Below are 23,809 nucleotides of genomic sequence, written 5' to 3' on the forward strand. Positions count from 1 at the left end.
ATATGATTTTAAAGTACACATTCTCAGCTTTATTTTGACTACTTTTAATCATAATACACACAAATAATGCACTTACAATGCATATGTCTAGGTTCAGTGTGTTTTTGGTACTACATAGGGGGGTGGCCATTTGACCCGGAAGTGGTTAGTGAGACCTTAAAAACATTTTATGAGTTTTTATGTTTTTCTTTTTTTACATTTTATGAAAGCTTGTGGTATTGTGAGTCTAATAAGACCAAAACTATCAAAATCAGACATAGGACTACAAAGAAATGGTCATTTTTATATCATCCCCCTCAGTGATATTTTCCCTAAATTACAATTTTAACTAACTTGTCACACCAAATTGATACCTATGATAATTCAAGAAGTTGTAATAGTAAATATCATTTATCATTATGAAAAAAGAACAGATTTCAACAATTTATATCATACCTATTTCATTACTGTGTGATTCCAAGTCTGTGCTGTGTGACTATTTGAGTACTTTGAATATCCCAAGCAGTGACGTTGTATATTTCATGGATGACGTCAAGTTATGAGTCACTGTTACTGATAAAAATCTTGTTGCTATGTTGTTTTTTAAAATACCTTGCACAATGCACCTCTTAAAATATAGCCAGATTACCAATATCACTATACTGATTTTATGGGAAAATGGAAATAATGACCAGGAAAGGCAATTTTCCTCAAATTATGCATTTCTCTGAAATATGCCATAATTTAATTTATGGTCTCACTAACCACTTCTAACGTTTCCATTACTTTACATGTTAAAAAAGTAATTTTTGAAGTCTCACCGTGAATTCCCAGGACAAATGACATCTTAAAGCTGCATACCGTTGCGAAGCTTGGAAAATAAGGCTTCCAAAATCATTATGCTAATGGTACGATGATAGTAGAAATTCTTCACAAAATTTACTTGAATAAATAATACTGAAAATCCACATTTTTACCTGTTCTGCTAACTGACAGCATGGAGGCAAATTACTCACACATGTAAACAATATTCATACACTTTTGTAGTTAATTACATATATGATTTTAAAGTACACATTCTCAGCTTTATTTTGACTACTTTTAATCATAATACACACAAATAATGCACTTACAATGCATATGTCTAGGTTCAGTGTGTTTTTGGTACTACATAGGGGGGTGGCCATTTGACCCGGAAGTGGTTAGTGAGACTTTAACAGATTAAAATGAAAATTTGACCTCAGATAGATCTCATCATGCTGAACACTTTTACCCACATCTGAATTTGGCTAAACCTAATGATTTTTAGAGATATATGCGAAAAATTAATGTCTGACCCTTATGTTCTACTTTTAGTAATGGCAGCCATGTTTTATGATGAATAAAAAATCCCCACATCAGTTCTATGCAGGATACCTCAAGGAATATTCATACCAAGTTTGGTTCCAGTTGGTCAAGTAGTGTCAGAGGAGAAGAGCTATGAAAAATTGTTAATGATGGACGCCAAGTGATGGCAATAGCCCAAATGTCCGTCGGCCAGGTGAGCTAAAAATTGGTTGCATCATATTACAGTTACTGTGCATAGTGAGGAGGGATGAACAAACAAATGGACACTGGTATACTACTATAGATATACTAAATGCTTTTTTAAATTTTTAAAAATTTATATGAAACAAATTGAAAATAAAAATTGTCCTAATTGAATGAAAAATAAACCTTCTATATCAATTTGAAATACCGTAAGCAAGCTCAAAAAGAGAAAATCCACCCCTCTTTCAATTGAAGTTGAATACACAACTTTAAGTTCCATTGTCTCCCTCAAACAGTAACTATATTCCTTCATGCACATTTACATATTATGTGCAACTTCCAATAAAATTTCATAAAAATCCCTCCTGCAGTTAAGAAGGAGTAGCCCTTGTGAGGTTTCAACAGGTAAAGCCCTTATAGTTTTAAAGTCCTCCGACAGTACCTTTATTCCTTCATGCACATCTACGTCTGATGTCAAACCTTCCTGTAAAATTTCATTAAAATCCCTTGAGAGGTTCAGGAGTTGCAATTACAAGAAATGTGTACAAACAGATGAGATGTTTTCTATATATAACACTCCAAAACTTTGATAGCAGGGATATAATGACACCTATTTTAACCTTTGTTTAGAATGGTACGGGCCAGTAATCTAATTTAAATAGCAAGCTTTCTCTAACAGCAAGTAACAATGTCAAATATGTATAAGTCAAAATCTGATGACATTTGGTTAAATACAACTAAAGAACTTAAGTTTTAGCATGGAAATGGAAAAAAATTAACGATGACAGCAATGCAAACGCTAATGACCACAACAGCATCATATAACACAACCCAATTTTTTTATGCTCATATAAAAAATCTTAAGAAGCAGAGTTCAAGAAAAAATCCTTTCCTAATGTGCAAGTTGCCTTCATGCAAAGACAAAACAAAAGTGACCAAATTCATAGAACAATTTACGGTTAACTTTGTTTATCTAAAATACTTATACATTCCCAATATTTTATGCTGGTTCTGATGAGGAAAAAATGGAGCAACAGCATTATTTCTTGCAGTTAAAATTTAAAAAAAAATAGAAGACAACATCTTGAAACAAATAGGTAGTTTTTATTTTTGTGATTCATAATAAATATGAAATAAATTTCACTGATCATAAATGATACTTGGTCATTATTTACTTATTGAAAGTACAAAACATCATTTCATTTTACATAAATAGCAAAGTACAAAACCACAGGCCCTCCAAATCTTCAATCTCTCTCATCCCCTTCAGAGTACATAGTAAAAACAATTTCACTTCCATCACTATCTAATGTGATAATGGTAAAAACAGGGTATTTCATTTCAATATTGAAGAGTATATAGATTATTTGTAATAGGATATATTGTAGGTAGTTGAAGAAAATTATTCAGATTGAGAGTTTTCAGTTTATATCATGGAACAGATACCAAATAAAATACATTTAAAAATACACTATAAATTTATGGTTTTACAGCAGCCTATACAAGACAAATACCTTCAAAACCATGAAATGGCAAATCTTACATTAAACTTTGTTTCTAACATGATGGACATATAAAGTTTCATCATGATAGATAACACCATTTTCATCATATCAATTCTAACCTAGATCTGAGGTATGACAAACAATTGATTGGATAGCAGAACAGACAAAAAAAACCTATATGTTTCCTTACTTTGTAAGTAATAGGATAACAAAATATTTAAAATTGACAGATAAGCTGTTTAAAAAAAATCTAGTATGATCTTTATAAGAATTGAGGTAGTTGAAAGCTAAAAGGAAAAAAAATAAAAAGCTAGTGAAATCATTGTTTAGTATAGTAATGTTGTAGATACCCATGCCACCTTTAATAATTTCCAATTCTACAGTCACAAAAAATTAGGTCATTACAAAATATGGTATGAATTAAAAAATAAATATAACATCCATTCCAGAATTAAACAATCAATTGAGGGTTCACAATGAAATGTGCTGTTCATATTCAGTAAAATAGGCAGCTTATGAAATAATTTATCTGAAGTACAACAATTATTGTGCCAGCTACAATTGTATGTACAAATCTTAACAAGTGTCACTTAAAATTCAAGTAGAACAATTACTTAATAACTGTCATATTTCCACATAAACTAAATATAGATGATATTGAAAAAAATGCATTTTTTTAAATACATACATGTGAATCATCACTGCCATTGGTTTTGTATAAATTTCAACATAAATCACTTACATATAAAAGATAGTATTTTTCTCAAATCCATTATCATTTTTATTTGAAAAAAAGATAAAAACAAAAATTATCCTGAGCATTCATTCAGTTTTAGCTATAAATAACTATAGAATGAGTATCAAATGATAGAATTCCTAAATCCCATTATTAGTGCAAAATATACTCTTTACTTTTATAGGAAGCCATATTCTTTATGAACCAAGAGAATGGTATTGAACTACAGAAGGCTTGGAATGTAGAGTAATGTGTGCTCTTAATCAAATATCTTTAAAAAGAGAAAAATCAAAATATATAATGCTTCCATGGAAGCTTTAACATGTCCTAAATGCCATTTAACATCAAAGAATAAATACTTCAAAATAAACCAAAAAGACCATTAATCACATTTACAAAAAACCAGGCTCACCAGATCATACTCATATACCTACAGAATACACAACTGCTTAAACAAAACACTATATCAGCAACTACCATAAAAATATAAAGGAAAAAATTTAGTCACAAAACAAGGGAAGCACTTACAAGCTTAATGAGTGTACAGAGAATACATTGTGTAGAATATCTTCAATTTAGATAGAAATAATGTGGGTTTTTGGTTTCTGTCAAAAGACAAAATTTCAAACAAAACAAATATCCAGATAGATTTCAATATTAATGAGAAAAAGCAATCAATCATTGGGCCAACTACAGCAAAATGAGAGAACATAAATACCCAAGGTGTTGAGTTGATAGCAGAAATGTGTTGTTAGAAAATATAACTATCCAAGCAGTCACAGCAACAAAAAAATATCCTGCAACCATAAATCAATAAGATGTTAACAGGGTCCCACAACCTATCTGAATTCATTCATATCTAGATTAGCCTCAAAGAAATTAAATCTAGAGTTACTTTGGTTAAAGCTGAATACTTTTCATTGTCATGGCTTGTTCTTTAGACATGGTTCATGGCAAGATTATCTATCTCACTATGTAATAAAAAATAAATTCTATGAGTTTTTCCTTTTCATAAACATGAACCACTTTACTTATTACAATATAGTGATAAAAACAATAAAAATGAGATAACAACAAAGTAACAATATTATCACAGTGATAAGTACATGTGGCACTTGATTGTTCTATAACAACATCAATATAATACATCTGATATCTTCTCATGACTTTAGGTACCTGTCAAAATAAAAAAAAGTAATAGTTTTAGAAAAATACATAAAATTGTAGTTACCAAAATAAAACAATCTATGACCTACATTGTTTTACAGTAAATGGAAGGCCCAGCAAATATGTAATGGAGTAAACATCAATGATAAGTACACATGTATATGTAAATATATTTGGATGCAGCATGGTGGTCCAAGACTTACATGAAGTTCCTGTATATTCTGCTTTATTACATAAGGGTTGAGATATTCCTGGTGAAAAACTATCATTGGGAGTACTAATTTACACTGTTTTTATGGTTCACACAAACCACAAATTCCAGTTTCAATAAAAATGTAAAATTTCCACTGAATAAATACAGACTGTATTAAAATTCACAATGCTGCCATCTAATGAAATTTGGAGAAACAACAAAATTTCATCCCCACAAAATAGTACCATGGTATTATTACGTATATAGACCAATTTATAACTTTAATGTTCTATGCTGTAAACATAGAAACAGAACTGGCAGTAGAATAGAATCATTAATACTGTGTATTTTTGCATGACATATTAGCAATAAACATCTAATTAATCCTAAATTATCATACAAATAAAACATCTTTAATTTCTGCTTTTCATTTTTTTCATTTAATTTAATCACTTATCACTAATGAATAAAACTAATTACGTGAAAATGAAATCTTACTTTGCAGCCCAGTCAGTGCGTCCATGTGAAGCAGCTCCCATAGGTTTACTCCCTAAACCAGCAGAGTTTTTATTCATAGACAAAGGAGCTGGTTGTGCCCTTTTCCAGCTAACTGGAGGATAGCCTGAAAATAACACAAAGAAATATTAACACACACTACATCATAGCTTGTTTAAGCTGACACCAAACTTATCTTGCTTTTAGAAAATGCATTACTTTTTTTTTTAATAATTGAGTGATTTCATGGAATTTTTCAATGAACATATTTATACATTGGGGTTGATAGACTGATACGTGAAAATTGCATTTCCTAGATTTTCAATACAGGTGTAATGATATATTTCGCACATTAGATTTGAGTATGACTTACTGGTATTTTTTGTATTAGACATAAATGAGGGAACATATCCCGAGTTGTCAGCATTCCTTGTACTGCCTACTGGTCCTGAAATGAACAAACGCATTAATCAATTTGCCATTGCAATATAGAGAAATTTTTTCAAGGTAATGAAATAATGTTTTTACTTAAATGGATCAATAATGAATGTTTTCTCATTGAGAAAATCACTGACATCAATCATATTATCTATTAACAAGTTTTTTTTTAAAGCACATTTTATGCTGGCTATTGTTCTGATACCATTAGATAAAATGTTTTTGTTTGAAACATTTTGGAAAATATTAGCGTTAACAGTAAAGTGTTTAGAACATGTTAGAATTGTTTAAAAAAACTCAATCATTCCATACAGTGTTTTTGTCTCATTAACATACCAGTTTAATTCTTACACATGAATCACAAAACAAATCTAATGCTTTTTCCATAACATGTTGTTGGTGAAACAGTTTTAAAATGTTAACTCTAATGCCTGAATAGAACAAGCCATTTTTTAACAGTAATAATGTGAATCAAAGGTACATGTCCATAAGTTTTCCCTAAGCTGAATATTTCACATATATTTCACCTATATATAATTAAAAGTAACATTCTTTAACCATATACATGTATTTACTACATGGTTTGTGTTAAACAGGCTGAACTTCAGGGTATAGTGTGTTGTCTTGAATTAGCTTTTTGTCCCCGCCACAATGCGGAGCAAGAACATAGAAATGCTGGTGTCCGTCCGTAAGTGCATCCAAAGCTTGTGGACGCAACTCCTCAGAAATGTCTAAACAGAATTTGACCAAATTTTGTAGGATTGTTTGTCACCATATGTAGTTCACCATACTTAACCGCTATTTTGATTCAACAATTTTTATGGGAGTTATGGGAGTCCTTCAATTCTTAACCTAACTTAATTTGATTCATTAAGATACATTAACCTTGAATCTCCACATGGACTTATGAAAGCACAAGTTTTGAATCTGCTATTTATACAAGTGTCAAACATTTGTAATTCAACTCTTTCTACAGCCGCGGGGGACATATGGCTACACGTAGCATTCTTGTTTTTTTATACATATTAAACTTGATTTTTTTTTTCATGTCATAATCCATATTAGAGCCTATTCTACTCCACCCAAGCTCTCATAGTGATATTGAAAACTTCCAAGTTTTGAAATGTGACATGAAAAACCCTTATATGATATTTAGAGTATCTATTTCTATCTGTTTATGTGGAATATTAAATTTGATAACATAAATACTTACCAAGTGAAGGTCTGCCAGAAATGCCACCAGGTGATGCTTTGCTCATAAGTCCACCATAGTTTGGACTCTCTTTTTTGGCACTACTTTTAGGGTTAATACCTAAAATGACATGTATATAATTTCAAATCCTTTAACATTGACAAGAAATTAAGATAGGTATGAGAGAAAATACAACTACATTGAAAGTACAGCTTTAATTTACTGCAAGATGACAGATGAAAGACAAGACAGACATGTATTGAAGGATCTACAGTTAGTGTTATTGGGCCAAAATAGCTCTGTGCTATGTGATGATATATTTGCATAATGCTATCTGATATTAATTCGTTTTTGTTCAAATACAACTAGAGAACCATAAATTTTTGAAAGTACTGTAGTTTGCCAGTCAGCACTGTGTACTATGAGAGGATACATCACTATCACGTGGGTACATACAGGTATACAAAACTATTTTCACTATGCTTATATAAGATTGAGATGTAAGTAAAACACTTATGCTCAATAATGCCATGGCTTCAAAAATTTTGTGCATTCTCTTTTCTTCTTTTTCAGTGTGTAAAGCAAAAGTTCATTTAAATGCAAGAGACAATCGAAACTTTTCATAGCTTGTTTTTTTAGGATTTTATTAATTCTCATTATCTTCACTGTGCATTAGAGCTGATAGTTATGACAGAGTAAGAAGATACCACAGCATGCAAGTGAATGTTTACCAACTATAATGATTGAAGAATGGATAACACCTGGAACAGTCACACAACCATGTGTCAGTTTAAGATATTATTCATATGACATTCATAAACAAGAGCAATGATGTAGACAATAGATAAAACAATTTATAAGATGATCTAGACGAGTAAGCAATCAAAAGATTGGAAGAAAAGGGATAATTCAAATTATAAACTACAAGATCATTTATTAGTGATCATCTTCCAATGTGACTGTTTTACTGCATAAATTTCTTGTGTTTATATTCTAGAGGACTATTAATGCTACTAAAATAAGACATTATATTCTGTTGTTTAAGTACTGAAGAAAAATTGTGTGAGTGACTACGAAAATGTTTTTCATTTTGGTTTAAAAATTACCTGGAAGGTATCTGGATTTACTAAGGTAATGATTCTTGGCTGATGAAGCTGAGGATCTACCAGATGGAACACGAGGTGGTGGGGGCTTACTAGTTGTCTTCTTGTTCAATATACTCCTGTAAAAATAATTGATACTGAAACGTTTATCTCTGATGAACAAGGATGATGAATGAAGATAATTGTATAATACACTATAGTACAAATTATTCCATGACAAATTAGGCTATACAATAAGAAAATATGTCAACACATCAGATTATGTTGATAGCATTGACAGGAAAAAGATTTTATTCTATAAATGTTGACTACTCAGGAAAATATTCTAATTTTATATATTCTTAACTCTGTAAGTTTTACTCATTTCCTTGCATTTTATGCCTATTTTGTCACAAAATTTCAATGTACACTGTATATTTTCATTTAAATATTGAAGCTCCATTTATTTCTACTCATATATAAATCAGCAGACCTTTTGATTTGCACATACCAGTTAATGGCCCAAACCATTAAGGGATTTTTGGTTAGAACTGTACTTGTACAATACTTGTGTGATCTATAACAGCTATAAATGCCAATAAAATGTTACACTTACGACAAGAAGTCATCTTCATCATCATTTTCCTTTCCAAACATATCTTTCTTAGGAGATATTGATGGTAAAGGTTTATTTGAGACATGTTTGTGAGCGGATTTTTTACTTGGTGCACCAAAGTCAAAGTCGTCCCAGTCATCCCACGTCTCTGATAACCCAGCTCCCCATCTTTTCCTTCCACTTTGTTGTGTTTTCTTTTTTACAGACACAGCAAAAGCATCCTGTTGAAAGTAAGAGAATTGTCAAATATGCTTTAATCAGAAGAGTAATAAAAATTTTTACAGACACAGCAAAAGTATCACATTGAAAGTAAAAGAACTGACATGCTTTACTCAGTGGACTAATAAAAGGGAACTAAAATGCATGATTTACATGTTTTTTTTTTGGTATTGCATTTAACAATTAATGGTAAGGCCATTGTTTTTCAATTTTTAGTTTTACAAAATTATTAAATTATTTCACCGAAGTCATGAGTAGGAGGACGAAAAAAAATAGAGACATTTTAGAATTGTTTTTCTAGATTTTTTTTTGTTTTTTTGATTTTGTTAAAGATAATACTTTTCTGAAAGTATTTAATATGGTTTTAAGACAAAATAGATTGAATTTGTGTATTTGAAATTGTGTTGTTTTCTTTCTGTCTGACATTGTTTCAACCATTTTAAAATATTATGTTAATATTCTGCCCACAAGGTTCTATGACCTGCCTTCTTTTTTTCCACTTTTCTTAAATATTAAACAGAAATAGAGTTGAACATTCTTTTTATTATTTTTCAAACAATAAATGTACAGGTATTTATACCCCATTTCACTCATCATTCCCACAGGCAAATCAGTTGCTACTTCTGAGAAGGAACAAATCGTACTGTGGCCCTGTCCATGAATGTAAGCACTATTTCCATATATTCTTTCTATTAATAGATCTGGATCTAATTTGTCAGATATAGCCTGACCTATCGCAGAACCAGTTTGGGCCTTTATAAATTTGTTTTTAATTGTTTTAAGACCAGGATCAAACACAACAATGCAGAACCATGAATGCATCTTTCCTGTGCTCGCTGTTCTGAACTCTTCGCTTCAAAGTATTCAAAACAAACTTTGAACAACGTGAATTTTACCATAAAAACTGTTATGTCTTTCAAGCGCAATAAAGATTAAGACTATTAAAGATATAGCCAATAACCTTTAACCTTTTATTTTTTTGAAACAGCAAAGCACTGAGTCAGTCAGAAAAAAATTTAAAAAACGAAATGAAAGTAATTTTAATTTTTTCTTCAAATTGCTAAAAATTAGGTTCGGTGGATTCGTATAACTAAAACTAAAAAAAACAATGGCCTAACGGTACAAATTCTTTCAGTTAAACCTAATCCACCATTTTCAGAAATAAAACGATGAGATGACTAATAACATTCTTTTTCTAACTATCTCTTTATCATAGTATGAATAATCACCAGCAAAGATAGTTAAACATGGCTTCAAGGCTGAAAAATAAAACATTCTTCCAATAAAAATAGAAAACTTACGTTATCTATCTGTTTGCCATATGATGGTACAGTTGGGTTATTCTTCTGCTCCGACAATGGTTGTGGTGAATGGTTATATTGTGGGGATGGTTGGTGAAATGGTGAGGAATTTTGGTTAAATGATGGGTTGTAGTTGTATGTTTTCTCTTCATGTTTGGGTTTTGGAGGTGAAATGACTGGTGGATTCTGTTGAATGGTGGGTGAGGGTCGTACTGTTGTCTGTTGCACCCCAAGGTTCTGTCCAACACTAAAGTAGGCATACTTTAAACTCTGAAAATGAAATTAGATGGGATCATGATACCCCTAATTCAATGTACTGATATCATTGACTAGTTTGTTTTAATTAATTTGTCATTACAGAAATATGTATTATTTAGTTCAGGAAATGATAAGAACTATATTAATTTTGTTTTGAAAGAACCATTTTATGATATTAAAAATGAACACTAATATTTCATGGAAAATGAAAATAATCTGTATTATGGGGATATTTCAGAAGATTCAGCAGTCCACTAACAAATGTTTACATATTCAAATTTGTTAATATGTGCTACTGTTTGCATGCCATTGTTTAATAATAAAATAACAATTTGCATTTAGTACTTAGAAATTACTTAGAAAAAGTTACCTGTGTTCACACTAACCATTCCAACTCTAATTTTCTTTGTGCTTACCCTAAAATTTTTGGACAAAATTTTGACAAGTACCATTAATGTCTGAATGTGTGACCAACAAAAACAAGTCAAAATAAAAAAAATGTTATGCTTACCTTCTGACCCTAGTTTTCTTTTTAAGAAAAAGGTTAAGTGTAAACACAAGTATTTTTTTCTTGACCTTAACTACAAAACTACAAGATTATTTATTTGTTAAATTGTGCAAAAAACAGTTTCATCAGTAATACTATTTCTACAGAATATTTTTATTTTATTGTTCAATCAGGACTAATGAGTTAAGATAACCAATATATACCCACCTGACTAGCTGAAGGTCTTTTACTTGGATTCCATGCCAACATATCTTTCATTAGATGTAAAGATTCTGGACTGGCATGTGGAATAATAGACTTCAGGTTGGTGGTCACACATTGTGGCCATCGGAAATTCATAGCTGCAGCAAGTTTATAACCCTCTTCCCACTCATCCTAAAACCAAAGAATACAATACATATATGATAACTTGTACAAGCATATCAATGGAAAATAATTACATCTTCTTTAAATCTTTTCAAACTATCAAATACTGCCTTTTTTTTTTTAAATGTGATGAAATCAGATTTATATAGGAATAAAGTTTTTTTCCCTTTATTTCTAATTCAAAGTTCAGGTCCTTAAAATAATTAAAAAATAATTTCTAAATATTTCAAATGCCAATATTGTCATAAAGTCTCTCTATGAAACATATAATAGTAGCCATGCCCAACTTTTGTTCATAGAATCTTACCTTTGGGGGTGTTCCCATTACTGAACATATTTTAAATATCTGGTCTATTTCTGAAGTACCAGGAAAAAGAGGTCTCAGAGTATAAATCTCTGACATTATTGCACCAACAGCAAACATATCTATAGGAGAGTTGTAATTTGTGGACCGTAACAGAATTTCTGGGGCTCTGTACCTGCAATGTGAAAGACCACGAAGTTTGTAATGATAATTGAGGACAATATGGTTAATTTTTAAAACACACACATAATATTTAATTAACAACAAAATGAAAAATCATAATAACCAGTATATAAAGAAATACATTTTAAACATGCAAGCTTAAGTGAGCATGATAAAATCTTAATTTTACCATAGAAAGTAGAGAAGTAATTTAAATCAAGAATTGGTTTCTCCCATGAAATCTGTAGAAACCTTGGAAATGTAAAATGGCAGGAAAACTCTCATAGAATTTTAATCACCACCCAATGGTTAAAAAGTCATATGCATTTTTAATCACCATTTAGAATGGGAGAAATCATGATTCAATTTGTTTCATACCATTGTGGTTAAATATATACAATGTACCTTAGAACCACTACACGTTGTATCAGGATAGTTCTCATTTTATTTTAAAAATAAATATATCAGAAGCGCTTACTTACCACCTTGTGGATACATAGTCTGTATATGGAGGACGTGACCTTATTTCTCTGGCCAGACCAAAATCTGCTATTTTACAACAGTCTGTGCCAGTACATAATATATTCTCTGGTTTTAAATCTCGATGAAAAAATCCTGAAAATGAAAAAAAAAGTTTTCATAACTATTTGCAGTATATTAAATTATGTGCTTGTACCATTTTCATATATAAATAACTAATCTCACAAAATATTTCCAGAAGCAATAATGTTCAAACTGAATCTACATACCAAGTGTTTGTAGAGGATAGATAGAATTTCCAATCTAACCCAATATTTGCAGTTTAAACCTCAAATTTCATTGGAAATTGTTGTATTTTTAGGGTATCAATTTCACAATTTTGTACACATGCAGTCATTATTTTTGGGGTTTTTAATAGTTATTTTCAGATATAATTAAAAGCTGCATGAGAATGAAGATAACCATATTATAAGTCAGTTTGAATTTGACACTTGGTTAGTGTTGGCTCTTTTTGCAACCATCAAATTTACAAACCATCAAAATATAATGCAGTCATTTAATATCATTTAAAAGTGTAGTGAGTCAATAACGAATGTAAGGTTATAAAGACAATGGACAAATGTAATTTATTGTACCTACCATGCTTGTGCATGAATGCTAACCCTTGTAATATCTGGTAAATTATATTTCTGACCACTGACTCTGGAAATAACTTATCTCTGTAAACAGAAAGAGCACCAATTTTTATACATTACTCATCTTTTTTACAGCTGCTTAATTCAAACATATAAACATAGAAAACACAGCTAGAGACATTTTACAACTGGCATTCCAAAATACTGATAGCTCTCAGCAGATTATTATTACAATATCAGCTTAAAATTGAAAAAAAAAAGATTAATTACAGGCTGATAATGAAGTATACAGTCTATGTCACTAGCAAAAAAAATCCTCTTTCAATATTGTACTATGGTATTCTTCAACAAACAATCGGCATTCCAATGGGAACAAATTGTGCTCCTTTACTTGCTGACCTATTCCTTCACTCTTATGAGGCTGACTTTATAGCTGATCTGATCAGAAAGAAAGAATATCGTTTGGCTAGATCCTTCAATCTCAGTTTCCGCTATATAGATGACATATTATCTTTAAACAACCCTAATTTCGGGGATTTGATATATCGCATCTACCCAAAAGAACTTGAAATAAAGGATACTACAGACACTGTGAAGTCAGACTCATATCTTGACCTACACTTGGATGGTAAAGGAAAACTATTAACCAAACTTTACGACAAACGTGATGACTTTTCATTCAGAATTGTCAACTTTCCTTTCATCTGTGGCAACATCCCTTCTGCTCCTGCGTATAAAGTGTTCATATTACAACTCATACATTATGCCAGAGCTTGCCAAAACTATGCAGACTTTTTGTATCACGCTAGAACTCTAACAAATAGGCTTCTGGAACAGGGTTATGTTGCTACAAAATTTAAGTTATCACTACAGAAGTTTTATGGTTGTCATCATGAACTCGTGGATCGTTATGGTGTATCCATCAGCACCATGAAAACTGATTTATTCAACGGGTCATAGTTTTCCTTTCCTCGTTTGTCTACCTCTGACTTGACTTTTTATGAGCAACTCGGCAGGTGTTTCTAGAAAACAGAGGACGCTTACCCTACCAGTGCACCTGGTCCATGCTCCCAGTTTTAGTGGAGTCCAAGTTGCTCATTTACTTTTGTTACTTTGTATGTATGATTTTAGTTACTTAATGTTCTTTGTTGTGTATGTCAGTTTTCCATGTCTGGTCTTTGTCCCTGGATTACATTCTTTTGATTACCGCTATAACCTTGGTTCCCTTGATTACTCTTTCAAACTCATGGCCCACTATCCATGGTGCTTTACACATCATCTTTTGGTGATCTACCCACAATATCAAAAGCCGACATGGAAAGACAAAAAGTTACAGCTTGGACACAAATTTATCACTGAAAAAACAGGAGTTTGACTTTGAAGGCAAAGTTCAAGGTCATAGGCTACTATCCATGGTACATGATACACCGTCTTTAGGTGATCTTCAAATATGCAAAAATATCAAAAGCTTACAACAAAAGACAAAAAAGTTACAGCCCGGATATGAGTTTGTAACGGATGGACGGACAGGGCGATTGCTATATGGCAGCCGCCACTTACTGTGACAAGGCCCTAATTAAAGGGTATCCATAAAGGTCTAACAAGTGAATATAGCACTTCTATATTATAGGATTTAATCTGTTTGACAATCTAAACAATACACTATAACTTTCATGGTCATGTTTTTTTTTCTGTATTTGTGTATCTTTGATGTTCAAAAGATGGGACCTAAAAGCATGATCTGAACCTAGAATGTACTATATTATAATTTATATATTTGAATATGGATTTGTTCTTCCTGCCCTTAAGTGTGTGTGTATATTCACTAAGATAACATAGAGGAATCATTGTATACCTGTCTTTCATTAACTGATACAAATTTTCTTTCATGAACTCGAACACAAAGAAGAGCTGGTCATTTTCTCTTATCACTTCCTTTAAACGAACTATATTTGGATGGTTCAGTTTCCTCAATGACTGAAAAAAAAGATACATGAAATGAGACAAGACAAAAAACATAATGGGAATTTAGCTGAGTTGTATGAAAGTGTAAAAATTTTATGTAAAAACTAAACACTAATGGTTTCCACGTTAAATGTTTAGTTGGAACATTCTTGAAAGTTATGAAACACAATAGCTGTTTATAAATCTGCCTAGAGACGAGCGTTAGTCTAGCTGTAGTCTTCATCTATCATTTATTTTTATTGTGCTTCCTTGCTAAATGAGTCTTTTTCATTAGTTCAGTGGTTCAATACAAGTTTGTTCATTTTTAACTACAGGGCTCATGCCGTTCAACCACTATGAGCTTATTATTTAAGTGAGACCCTTGTTTCCCTTTGAGAGTTAGAAAAGCCTTCTTGTAACTTTCAGTCAGGACTTATTACAAAGGTTGACTGGACATTTTTACCCAATTCTATATTTTACCATTGTAAAATATATATATCTTAGACTTTCAATTCATATGACCATGTAAACTTAATAAGCAATATTGATAAGTTGGGATCCAATAAAATCCATTTTGTGTCTTTTTATCATGTGTGCATGTACTGAAGTTGAATGAAAAAATTACCTTAACCTCTCGTAAGTTCAAACACTCATCCCAAGAGTAATACTTCTTTTTCATTCTGAAATTAAAATAATTAAATTACATATAAAATTAATAATTTGTTTGCTAGCACAAAATCTTTTTTTCAATAAATCTGTGTTTATACAAACAAGTTCTTAACATCCTGTTTTGACTGACAATAAAACCCCTGTTATACCTACGCTATCTATTTCATCACCTTTAAATTTTCAACATGTTATTGTATAGAAGGCTTACAGACATTAAAAAATATGCTTTGTATGTTTATCAATTGAATCCATTCAGTAAAAATTGAACAATTTCCAATTTTTTCTCCTTCATTTGCATATACACTTAAGTAGCTGTCTTTGTAAGAATCATGCAAAATGTGCTACATCCCAAAAAAGGCTACATATTTTTATTTTTGTTTGTTCGTTTGTTGGGGTTTAATGCCCGAGCAGCAATATTTTAGCTATATTCAGGCAATGAACATGAAATGGATGATAAAATGAACATGAAATGATGATGAAATGAAAAATGGGATGGGACACAAGGATAATGGGGTTGACAAATTTTGATTGCCACTGGAAATAGGGAGAGGTGGGTAGGGTCGGGCAATTTAGCCTCCTATGGCGGAGCCCTATGGTTCCTACTCCGTGAGAATACCACAGTGGGGTTCTTTAATGTGCAAGGAATGTGGCATCTTTCCCAACACAGTGCACCATTATGGTTTGCAGTCAGGTTTTCCGTATTATAGCCTGACAACCCCAGCATGTAACACACCAGGGGTACCCCATTCCACCACCTGGGGCACACAACCCAGTTGCTCTGTGGGCAGAGCGCCCTAGCCCCCAGCTAGGGTTCTGAGCACTATTTAGTCGCCTTTTACGACAAGCTTAGCGCTGCTGCAGGCCTATTCTTTTAACACCTGGACCTGCACAGGGCTTTTTATTTTTGTAATTAAGTTGTTTTAAGGCTCTATATTAAGAAATGTGTAATAATGCATTCAAATCTGTTTGCTTTTAGGGGATATTCAACATTGAAAATCCAATATATTCTATTGTATTTGACTGTCATTCACATAGTTATCTCCCTGAATTTTGAAATCTACAGTGCATTCTACATAATTGTTATCTCCTAAGAACATGGGTTATATGAAAAACCAAATGTTACTTTCTGTTTACTATGGCAATTCAGATGAAATATCAAAAATAAAAATATGTAGGCTTTTAACCAATGAATCACATTTTGCATGATTCTTAGCTGGAGAGTTACTTAAGTTGTTGACAGTATAGTGGCTACTTAAAATTAAGTCAAGACAGAGATTTCAAACAAACTTCATTAAGTTTACATTAAATAGAACTAGATTGACTTAATATTTTTTGGGAACAAGTTGGAACATGCTTACATCCATTTTCAAACATATGATGTGAATATGCAGAAGAATAATATTACAAAATCTGTTTAACTAAAATTATTTGTGTAACTTAGATTTAAAAAATCCTCACAATAAATAGCTAAGTGATTGATTATACAACTATGTTGATGGAGTAATTATAGATTCTACCCACAGGACATGGCCTTTAATATTTTTAGCTTATGAGAAAAGGGCATAAACACTTCCATAAAATAAGATATTGATATCAAGTATGACAGAGACAATAAAACTTTTATATCAATATTCATTTAATCTAAGATCAGATAGGTTTTAATTCACTAAAATTGGATATCAGCCAAAATTTTATTAGCTCTGCATTCAGCCAAAATATATTTATTGTATATTAATGGTATATCTTCAGAAATAATCAAAATTTACCACTAATACAGCATGTACTTCCTTGAACTCTAGAAGATATATTTTTGTTGTTGAGGACATTTAATTAAGTCAGCATGACATTTACTGGCCTACACAATGTTATATAAAACCATTCGTTTTTCAGTTTATACCACATTATAAATGACATGAAAAATCCAATATTGGATTTGAAAGGTATTACCATTCTTAAATCTCACGTTCTTAGATAAGGTTTTCTGCTGAATTAACCAGACAGTGCGGTGACACAATCTTTTCTGTATTCACTGTAACTGCATATTATTCATGCAGTATACATATGTATATCATGTACATGTGCATAAAGTAAAGAATTTCAACCTTGAAACATTTTATGATCAGCATACAAATTTCATGAAGTTTAAGTCAACTGACTTTCTACAGTACTTTTCCAACATAAATGAATTAACCTCAAAAAATATCTGAAACTCCTAAGTTTTCCATTTGATAATCTCAAGAATATTACATGAAAATATAAAAGATCAATGGTTGCACTTTCTGTAACATTAGAAATCAAATTCAAATCTTTCAACTTCCCAAATGTTATTTAATTTTATTGATCATAAGATGGGTACAAATCATGGACATTGTATCATGTACATTGTATATACATGTACACGAATGTAATGGAAAATCTGATACATGTGTACATGAATGTATTGGTCAATCTGATACATGTGTACATGAATGTAATGGTAAATCTGATACGAGTGTACATGAATGTAATGGTAGATCTGATACGTGTGTACATGAATGTAATGGTAAATCTGACACATGTGTACATGACTGTACCGGTAAATCTTATACATGTACCTGGTACCTTCGCTCCTGATACAGGTATAACATACATACAAGTAAAAACAGATACTTACTTCTTAATAGCAACATTTTCCTGTGTCTCAATACTCCTAGCTAAAAGGACACTTCCATAAGTGCCATCTCCTAGCTGTTTCATTATCTGGTACCGATTCATGGTGAATTTCTTTTTTAACAATCACTTGCAATTAACAAAAGTCTTGACTGATATATCCAGCATACATAATTATAAAACACAGGTGAATATAAAGAGATGCGGCACTAGCAGGGCTTTTGTCATGTCAACCAAAACAGGTCCTGGTCAAAGTATTACAACATGCATATCACAGTTGAGAATAAAATCTACAAAACAGAAAGATGAAAAAAAAATATTAGAGTAATAGTAGTAGTATTACACAATTGCATTACTTCAGATATACATTTTGTAAATGTACCAAAAATATGAGTTCAATTTGGTATCAATATGGTATGGCAAGATGCCATATAAATCATTGTATTCTAATATTATTACACTGTACATCTTCATTTTTTTTCATTATATTGTCCATCAGGTACATGTACATGTAATTACTAATTCAAATGGATCAATAAGAAAAAACACACAATAAACATTTCAGCCAAGGAGTCTCTACTAAAGTTTATAATTTACAGAGCTTTGAAAGTTCAGACCTGAGAAGCCATGATAGTGAGGTTTGCCATCATTTGAAAAATTCACCAAAATTTTGCTTCATTTTGTGATAGTGCCAGAAAAAATTACTTAAGACCTAGTAATTAGTCTGATTGAGGTACTGCAAAAAATATGACTAGAGTTCTATTTGTAAGGCAGAAAAGAGGAAATTTTAGATAGACAATTAATTCCATACAATACTTGGATGTCATGCAAGTATATCTGTTACAATAATTACATAAAGTGATATGTATCATAGACATTAAAATCTTTGGAATGCTTGACAAAAAATAAAGGAGAAAATAAAACATATATCCAATTTTTTTTTAAAGAAGTAAACCAAATGCCAGTTTCAAGCTTTTTATGGTGTTCCTCAGGACTTTAAGGTTTGGATATTAGCAAAAAACATTAGTCACACATCATCCCCTGACATTTCAATTGGAGTGTCCCTACAGTACTTCAGATAATTTGAACCCTAGACTACCTGCACACAGGATGAGCATGATACCAGAAGACCAAACGATGCAGTCATTAGACATAAAAGGGAGTGTCTATTGGAGAGATGAGATAAACTAAATACATTTTTACCTACATGTATAGGAAGTTTCTGTTGCATCAGTGCATAGTTTACAGTGATGGCCTGTTATTATATTATCTGTATTTCTTTGTTGTTTATGAAGTTATACAAAGAGTGTGAATCAGTTGTGATATGTGGACATGAGAATTTGAAATTGATATTAAATGACCTAATAGAATGGAATAAACTGTTTAATATCAAACAGAACCAACAATGTCAGACTAGCAACATTTACAACTAAATGTTGACAGTGTTGTTGCTCAACCCATCACAGTGTGGGAAACCATTTTTTTTCCAACTTGCCATTCTGGCTAGTGGAATATTGATCATGCTAGCCAAATAGAAATTCAACTAGCCAAATTTTTTGGGTTTTTTTTCCGTACTATCATCTGTTTTCTCTTGGATTTGACTATCTTCTGCCTTTCTTTTTCTTTCTTCAACTATCTTTTCATTTGTTTTTAAAATTTAACAAAAACTTTTCCTATTTTCGAATATTCCCTCCTATTGAAGTTATCTGTGTACTTTGCAGTAACAAAATAAGTATTCCATTTCTGAACTCATATTAAAAAATAAAATTATATTTCAAGTAATTCATCATTATGAAACAAGAAAATGTTTATCATTTGAATCTTGTTCTTTTTTTTTTTTGACAATTAACAATTAATTTTTGCAAGGTAACAAATCTTAAATTACCAAGATAATCTCATTTGAATACCAATATGAGATCGGGACCATCGCTTAGGTTTTGGCATCTCATTTACCGGAAATTAAAATGGCAGATCGTAAACAATGCTTTACAAGTAAACAAAATTGTGCATATCATGCCAAAATTCACTTGACATATTCAAGCTAAACCTCTTTAAATGTAGGGAACATATTTTTAATGTATGATGTTTAGGGATGTTTTACGAAATAACCTGTAGGCTGGTTAACTTTCCTTAGAACTTGCCAATGAGGGTCACCAAATTGTCGAGTGTAAGCTAATGAGAACTTGCCAAAATACACATCTACTTGTATTTGGCAAGCTGGCGAGCAGTGGTTTCCCACACTGCCATCATAACATCATAAGCAATACATGTAGGGCTAGGTCTTTAGTCATTGTTTGTGTTACTGTTGAATGTTTGCCAGGGCATCTCTCAAAACTTCAAAAATTAACCATTTAAATTTTTTGATCAAAACAGTTAACCACTTTAAAGTCTGATTTAAAATTTACTGAGAAAATTTGCGCTGTCAGCTATTTGTCCAAGACACACTTTTATCAAGGATGAAATAATTGGGATGTATTCAAACACATCTTAAAGATTTTTCCATGAAAATTTCGTCAGGAAATTGTAAAGTATGAAAATGTATATTTATAACAAACAGCACAAATTTTAAAGTGTTCCTGTATTTTATTTTAACAGAGTAACATAATGTAAGGACTTAGCCTCATTGGGCTAAGCATTCATTAAAATCACATTGAAAGTAAGTCAAGACAGTGCTTTTAAAAAGATCAATTGCCAGACTTTCCAAGCGTTTTCACAACACAGATCGAGAAACCGCTAAAAGCATGTCAGCGCCCTGATCTCAGCACAGGAAAAAAAATACTTTCAGAGATTTTACAATAACATAATTTCGGTTGAACCCTTCAAATCAGACATAAAAATTCTTAATTTAGGCTTAATAAATAATTGGCTTTGTTAAATAATGGAGAAAATATAGAATCATTATTTTTATTTTTTTCATTAGACCCACATACCAAAAATCAGCACAATATCTCCATGCACTTAGAAAAAATGTGCAGGAAACTTAAATTTCAGTAATTTTTTCAAAGTTCATGGGCCATAACTCGGACAAAAATCAGTGAAACAGAACAAAACGTGAATATCATCTGTAACTCATCAAGGTAGACTAACACATACCAAAAATCAGCTCAATATCTGCAGGTGTTCAGTAAAAAAGTCAGAAATCTTCAATTTTTTTTCTGGACTGACAGACAGACAGGGGGACGGATGGAGTGCAAATCTAATGTCCCCTTCAGCTAAAGCCAGTAGGGGACTATATGTAATAACAGAAAAAGCTTCCATACATGTATTTACTTGAAAAGTTGTAATGTGCAGGATATCGCTGTGATAACAATTTTATTTTTCAAATCATTCATTCATACCGAAGATGTCAACATCCAAACATGATTGAAATCAACATGGGGCAACACATAATAACTGTACTAATGTACATTTAGTGTACTGAATATTGAAATAACGAATTTACATTAAGAATATCCAGTTGTAACTGATAAATAAAAGACAGAAACTATGAAATAATAGGCAACTTCTAATGTTTATTTAGTCATGTACATGTATACGCATAAAAAGACTGGGATATAAATAATCCAGAACATTTGTAATCATGTTTGTTCAGGCAAGTAAATAATATGATGTTCTTGTCCTGGTAACTCATAAATGCTGAGAGATAACCAAGCAAAAACAAACATTAGTGTCTCAATATTCCAAATTTTACTGGTCAAGAGTAGATGTTAACTAAGAATCATCATTTTGATTCAAAATATCTACTAATGTTTCTCATATACTACAGGTTAAGTAATACTTGTATAAGTTATAGTTTGTATTTTAATATTTGTGCTGTACAAAAGGTATTTAAACTGTAAGAAATAACAGTTTTCATGTTCCATTTCATGAATCTCTGTCAAGAATTGTAGCTTAATTCACTACGAATAGTATGATGATAAAATCGAGTACGAGATTTCATACTTTACTTTGAAATACATGACTGGTACTACATGAACATGGGCATTGATTTCGTTTCGCCCCGACCGCCTGTTCGCCTTGAGTCAATTCGCACGGGGTCAACTTGAGCCTTTTTTTTTTGTGAAATTATCTTCTCATGTAGTCATGATTACTGAATATTGTTGATATTAATGATCATGTGATTTTACGTTGCATTGCTCTGTCCATACCTTAAGATAAGAAGGTATACTCAATGGACATGTGCAACTCCAATGTCATAATTTGAGACATGACACTAGAAAACTGTGAATTTTGTTGTAATTATCTGTCAGTCGTGGAACTCACCTCCGCCATGACAGTTGTTGCTATTTGTTCAATTATTTTGGTCACGTGATAAATGTAGCAACCGTAAATATTGTAAGTGATCTCCCTTTATCACAACAAAAACTGCTGAAAATATATAAAAATAGAATTGGGCAGTTTGATGATAAAAAAAAAAGTAATAATAATAATAAAACTAAGAATTGTTGTATTTCTTTCATATCTTTTCAATAGCTAAGGTCTGCATTTTTCTTGTGTTGATTTAGCGATGACAATATTACAGAATTTAAGATTCTATAATTTGGTTGCAATTGATATCAGGGTTGATATTAAACTATATAGCCTCTTTTCTTCAAAGAAACACCGAGATTTTGACATGCATTTATCTGCCAAAGTTGATTCAGTTGAATTAAATAAGCCTCCGACTATTGCAGACTTAGCTACAGTATTATAAATTGACGTGAGGTGTTTTATACTCATAAAGCGGGAGATGTGCTCACCGTCAGTCCGTCTGCACATTACGTCTCAGAATGTTTACAGACAAGGACACGTAATAAAAAAAAACAACCTCTGGACAGTGTTGTAAAATGTATCTAACCCTGCTATTTCCGTGTAAAATATAGGTGAAAATATCAGTACATTAGAGTAACCAAGGGAATCAAGTTTCCAGCGGAAATCAAAAGAATGTGATCCAGGGACAAAGACCAATATCTATTTGAAATTTAAAAAAGGGCTATGTTCAAACTTTCATCTACTGCTGTCTGAACAATGCTTTTTACTGAGAATAACATAACGGTGTTGTAGAATGCATAAGACTTTTAAGTTTGTAACTTCCATTGCAAGTTACCATTTTTTCGTTACCGAGGGATTGATAAAAAAAATAAAAGCAATATAATTTGAAAAAAGAACAACAGAAAAAGGTATTTGAAATGAACTTTAATCATTCCATTTGTTATTATTTCACTTTAGGAGGTTGACCTAGGGTATGGGACACAACTCTTATGAATCATTGGAATGTTTGTATTCAGCATTTTTACATCTATCTCATGCAAGCATCAAAGTAACTTGGACTGATTTCATTTTGTTTCAAATGAAAGCTTGATAGGCTTTGGGAAAATGGAATATGATACAAATATATCATT

General features: G+C 31.5%; 1 protein-coding gene across 2 annotated transcripts; it reads right to left on the reverse strand.

Moving 5' to 3' along the window:
* Nucleotides 1-2,593: 2,593 nt before the first annotated feature.
* Nucleotides 2,594-22,779, reverse strand: LOC148629476 (serine/threonine-protein kinase dyf-5-like). 2 transcript variants are annotated; one of them, XM_088551800.1, is made up of 15 exons: nucleotides 22,692-22,779; nucleotides 18,433-18,718; nucleotides 15,736-15,790; nucleotides 15,022-15,143; nucleotides 13,171-13,250; nucleotides 12,534-12,666; nucleotides 11,893-12,064; nucleotides 11,427-11,594; nucleotides 10,454-10,723; nucleotides 8,934-9,154; nucleotides 8,342-8,457; nucleotides 7,257-7,355; nucleotides 5,979-6,053; nucleotides 5,609-5,732; nucleotides 2,594-4,926 (listed from the first exon to the last, which is right to left on the reverse strand). In XM_088551800.1, exons 2-15 carry the CDS (start codon nucleotides 18,531-18,533, stop codon nucleotides 4,911-4,913), a joined length of 1,752 nt encoding a protein of 583 aa, XP_088407926.1. In that variant the 5' UTR covers nucleotides 18,534-18,718; nucleotides 22,692-22,779; the 3' UTR covers nucleotides 2,594-4,910. The 2 variants fall into 2 exon arrangements, with proteins under 2 accessions (XP_088407926.1, XP_088407917.1); XM_088551791.1 differs by having other exon boundaries at nucleotides 22,577-22,721.
* Nucleotides 22,780-23,809: the final 1,030 nt, after the last annotated feature.

The sequence above is a fragment of the Perna viridis genome, chromosome 1, assembly GCF_037379345.1.
Source record: "Perna viridis isolate PV_CMFRI_1.1 ecotype Kerala chromosome 1, ASM3737934v1, whole genome shotgun sequence".
Lineage (NCBI taxonomy): Eukaryota > Metazoa > Mollusca > Bivalvia > Mytilida > Mytilidae > Perna > Perna viridis.

Excerpts from the sequence above, each read along its gene's own strand:
- LOC148629476 (XM_088551800.1), bottom strand. The coding sequence starts at position 18,533 with ATGAATCGGTACCAGATAATGAAACAGCTAGGAGATGGCACTTATGGA. Across the intron at positions 15,791-18,432 it reads GAAAATGTTGCTATTAAGAA|AATGAAAAAGAAGTATTACT; the intron begins GTAAGTATCTGT and ends TTTTAATTTCAG. Across the intron at positions 12,065-12,533 it reads GACTATGTATCCACAAGGTG|GTACAGAGCCCCAGAAATTC; the intron begins GTAAGTAAGCGC and ends TTCACATTGCAG.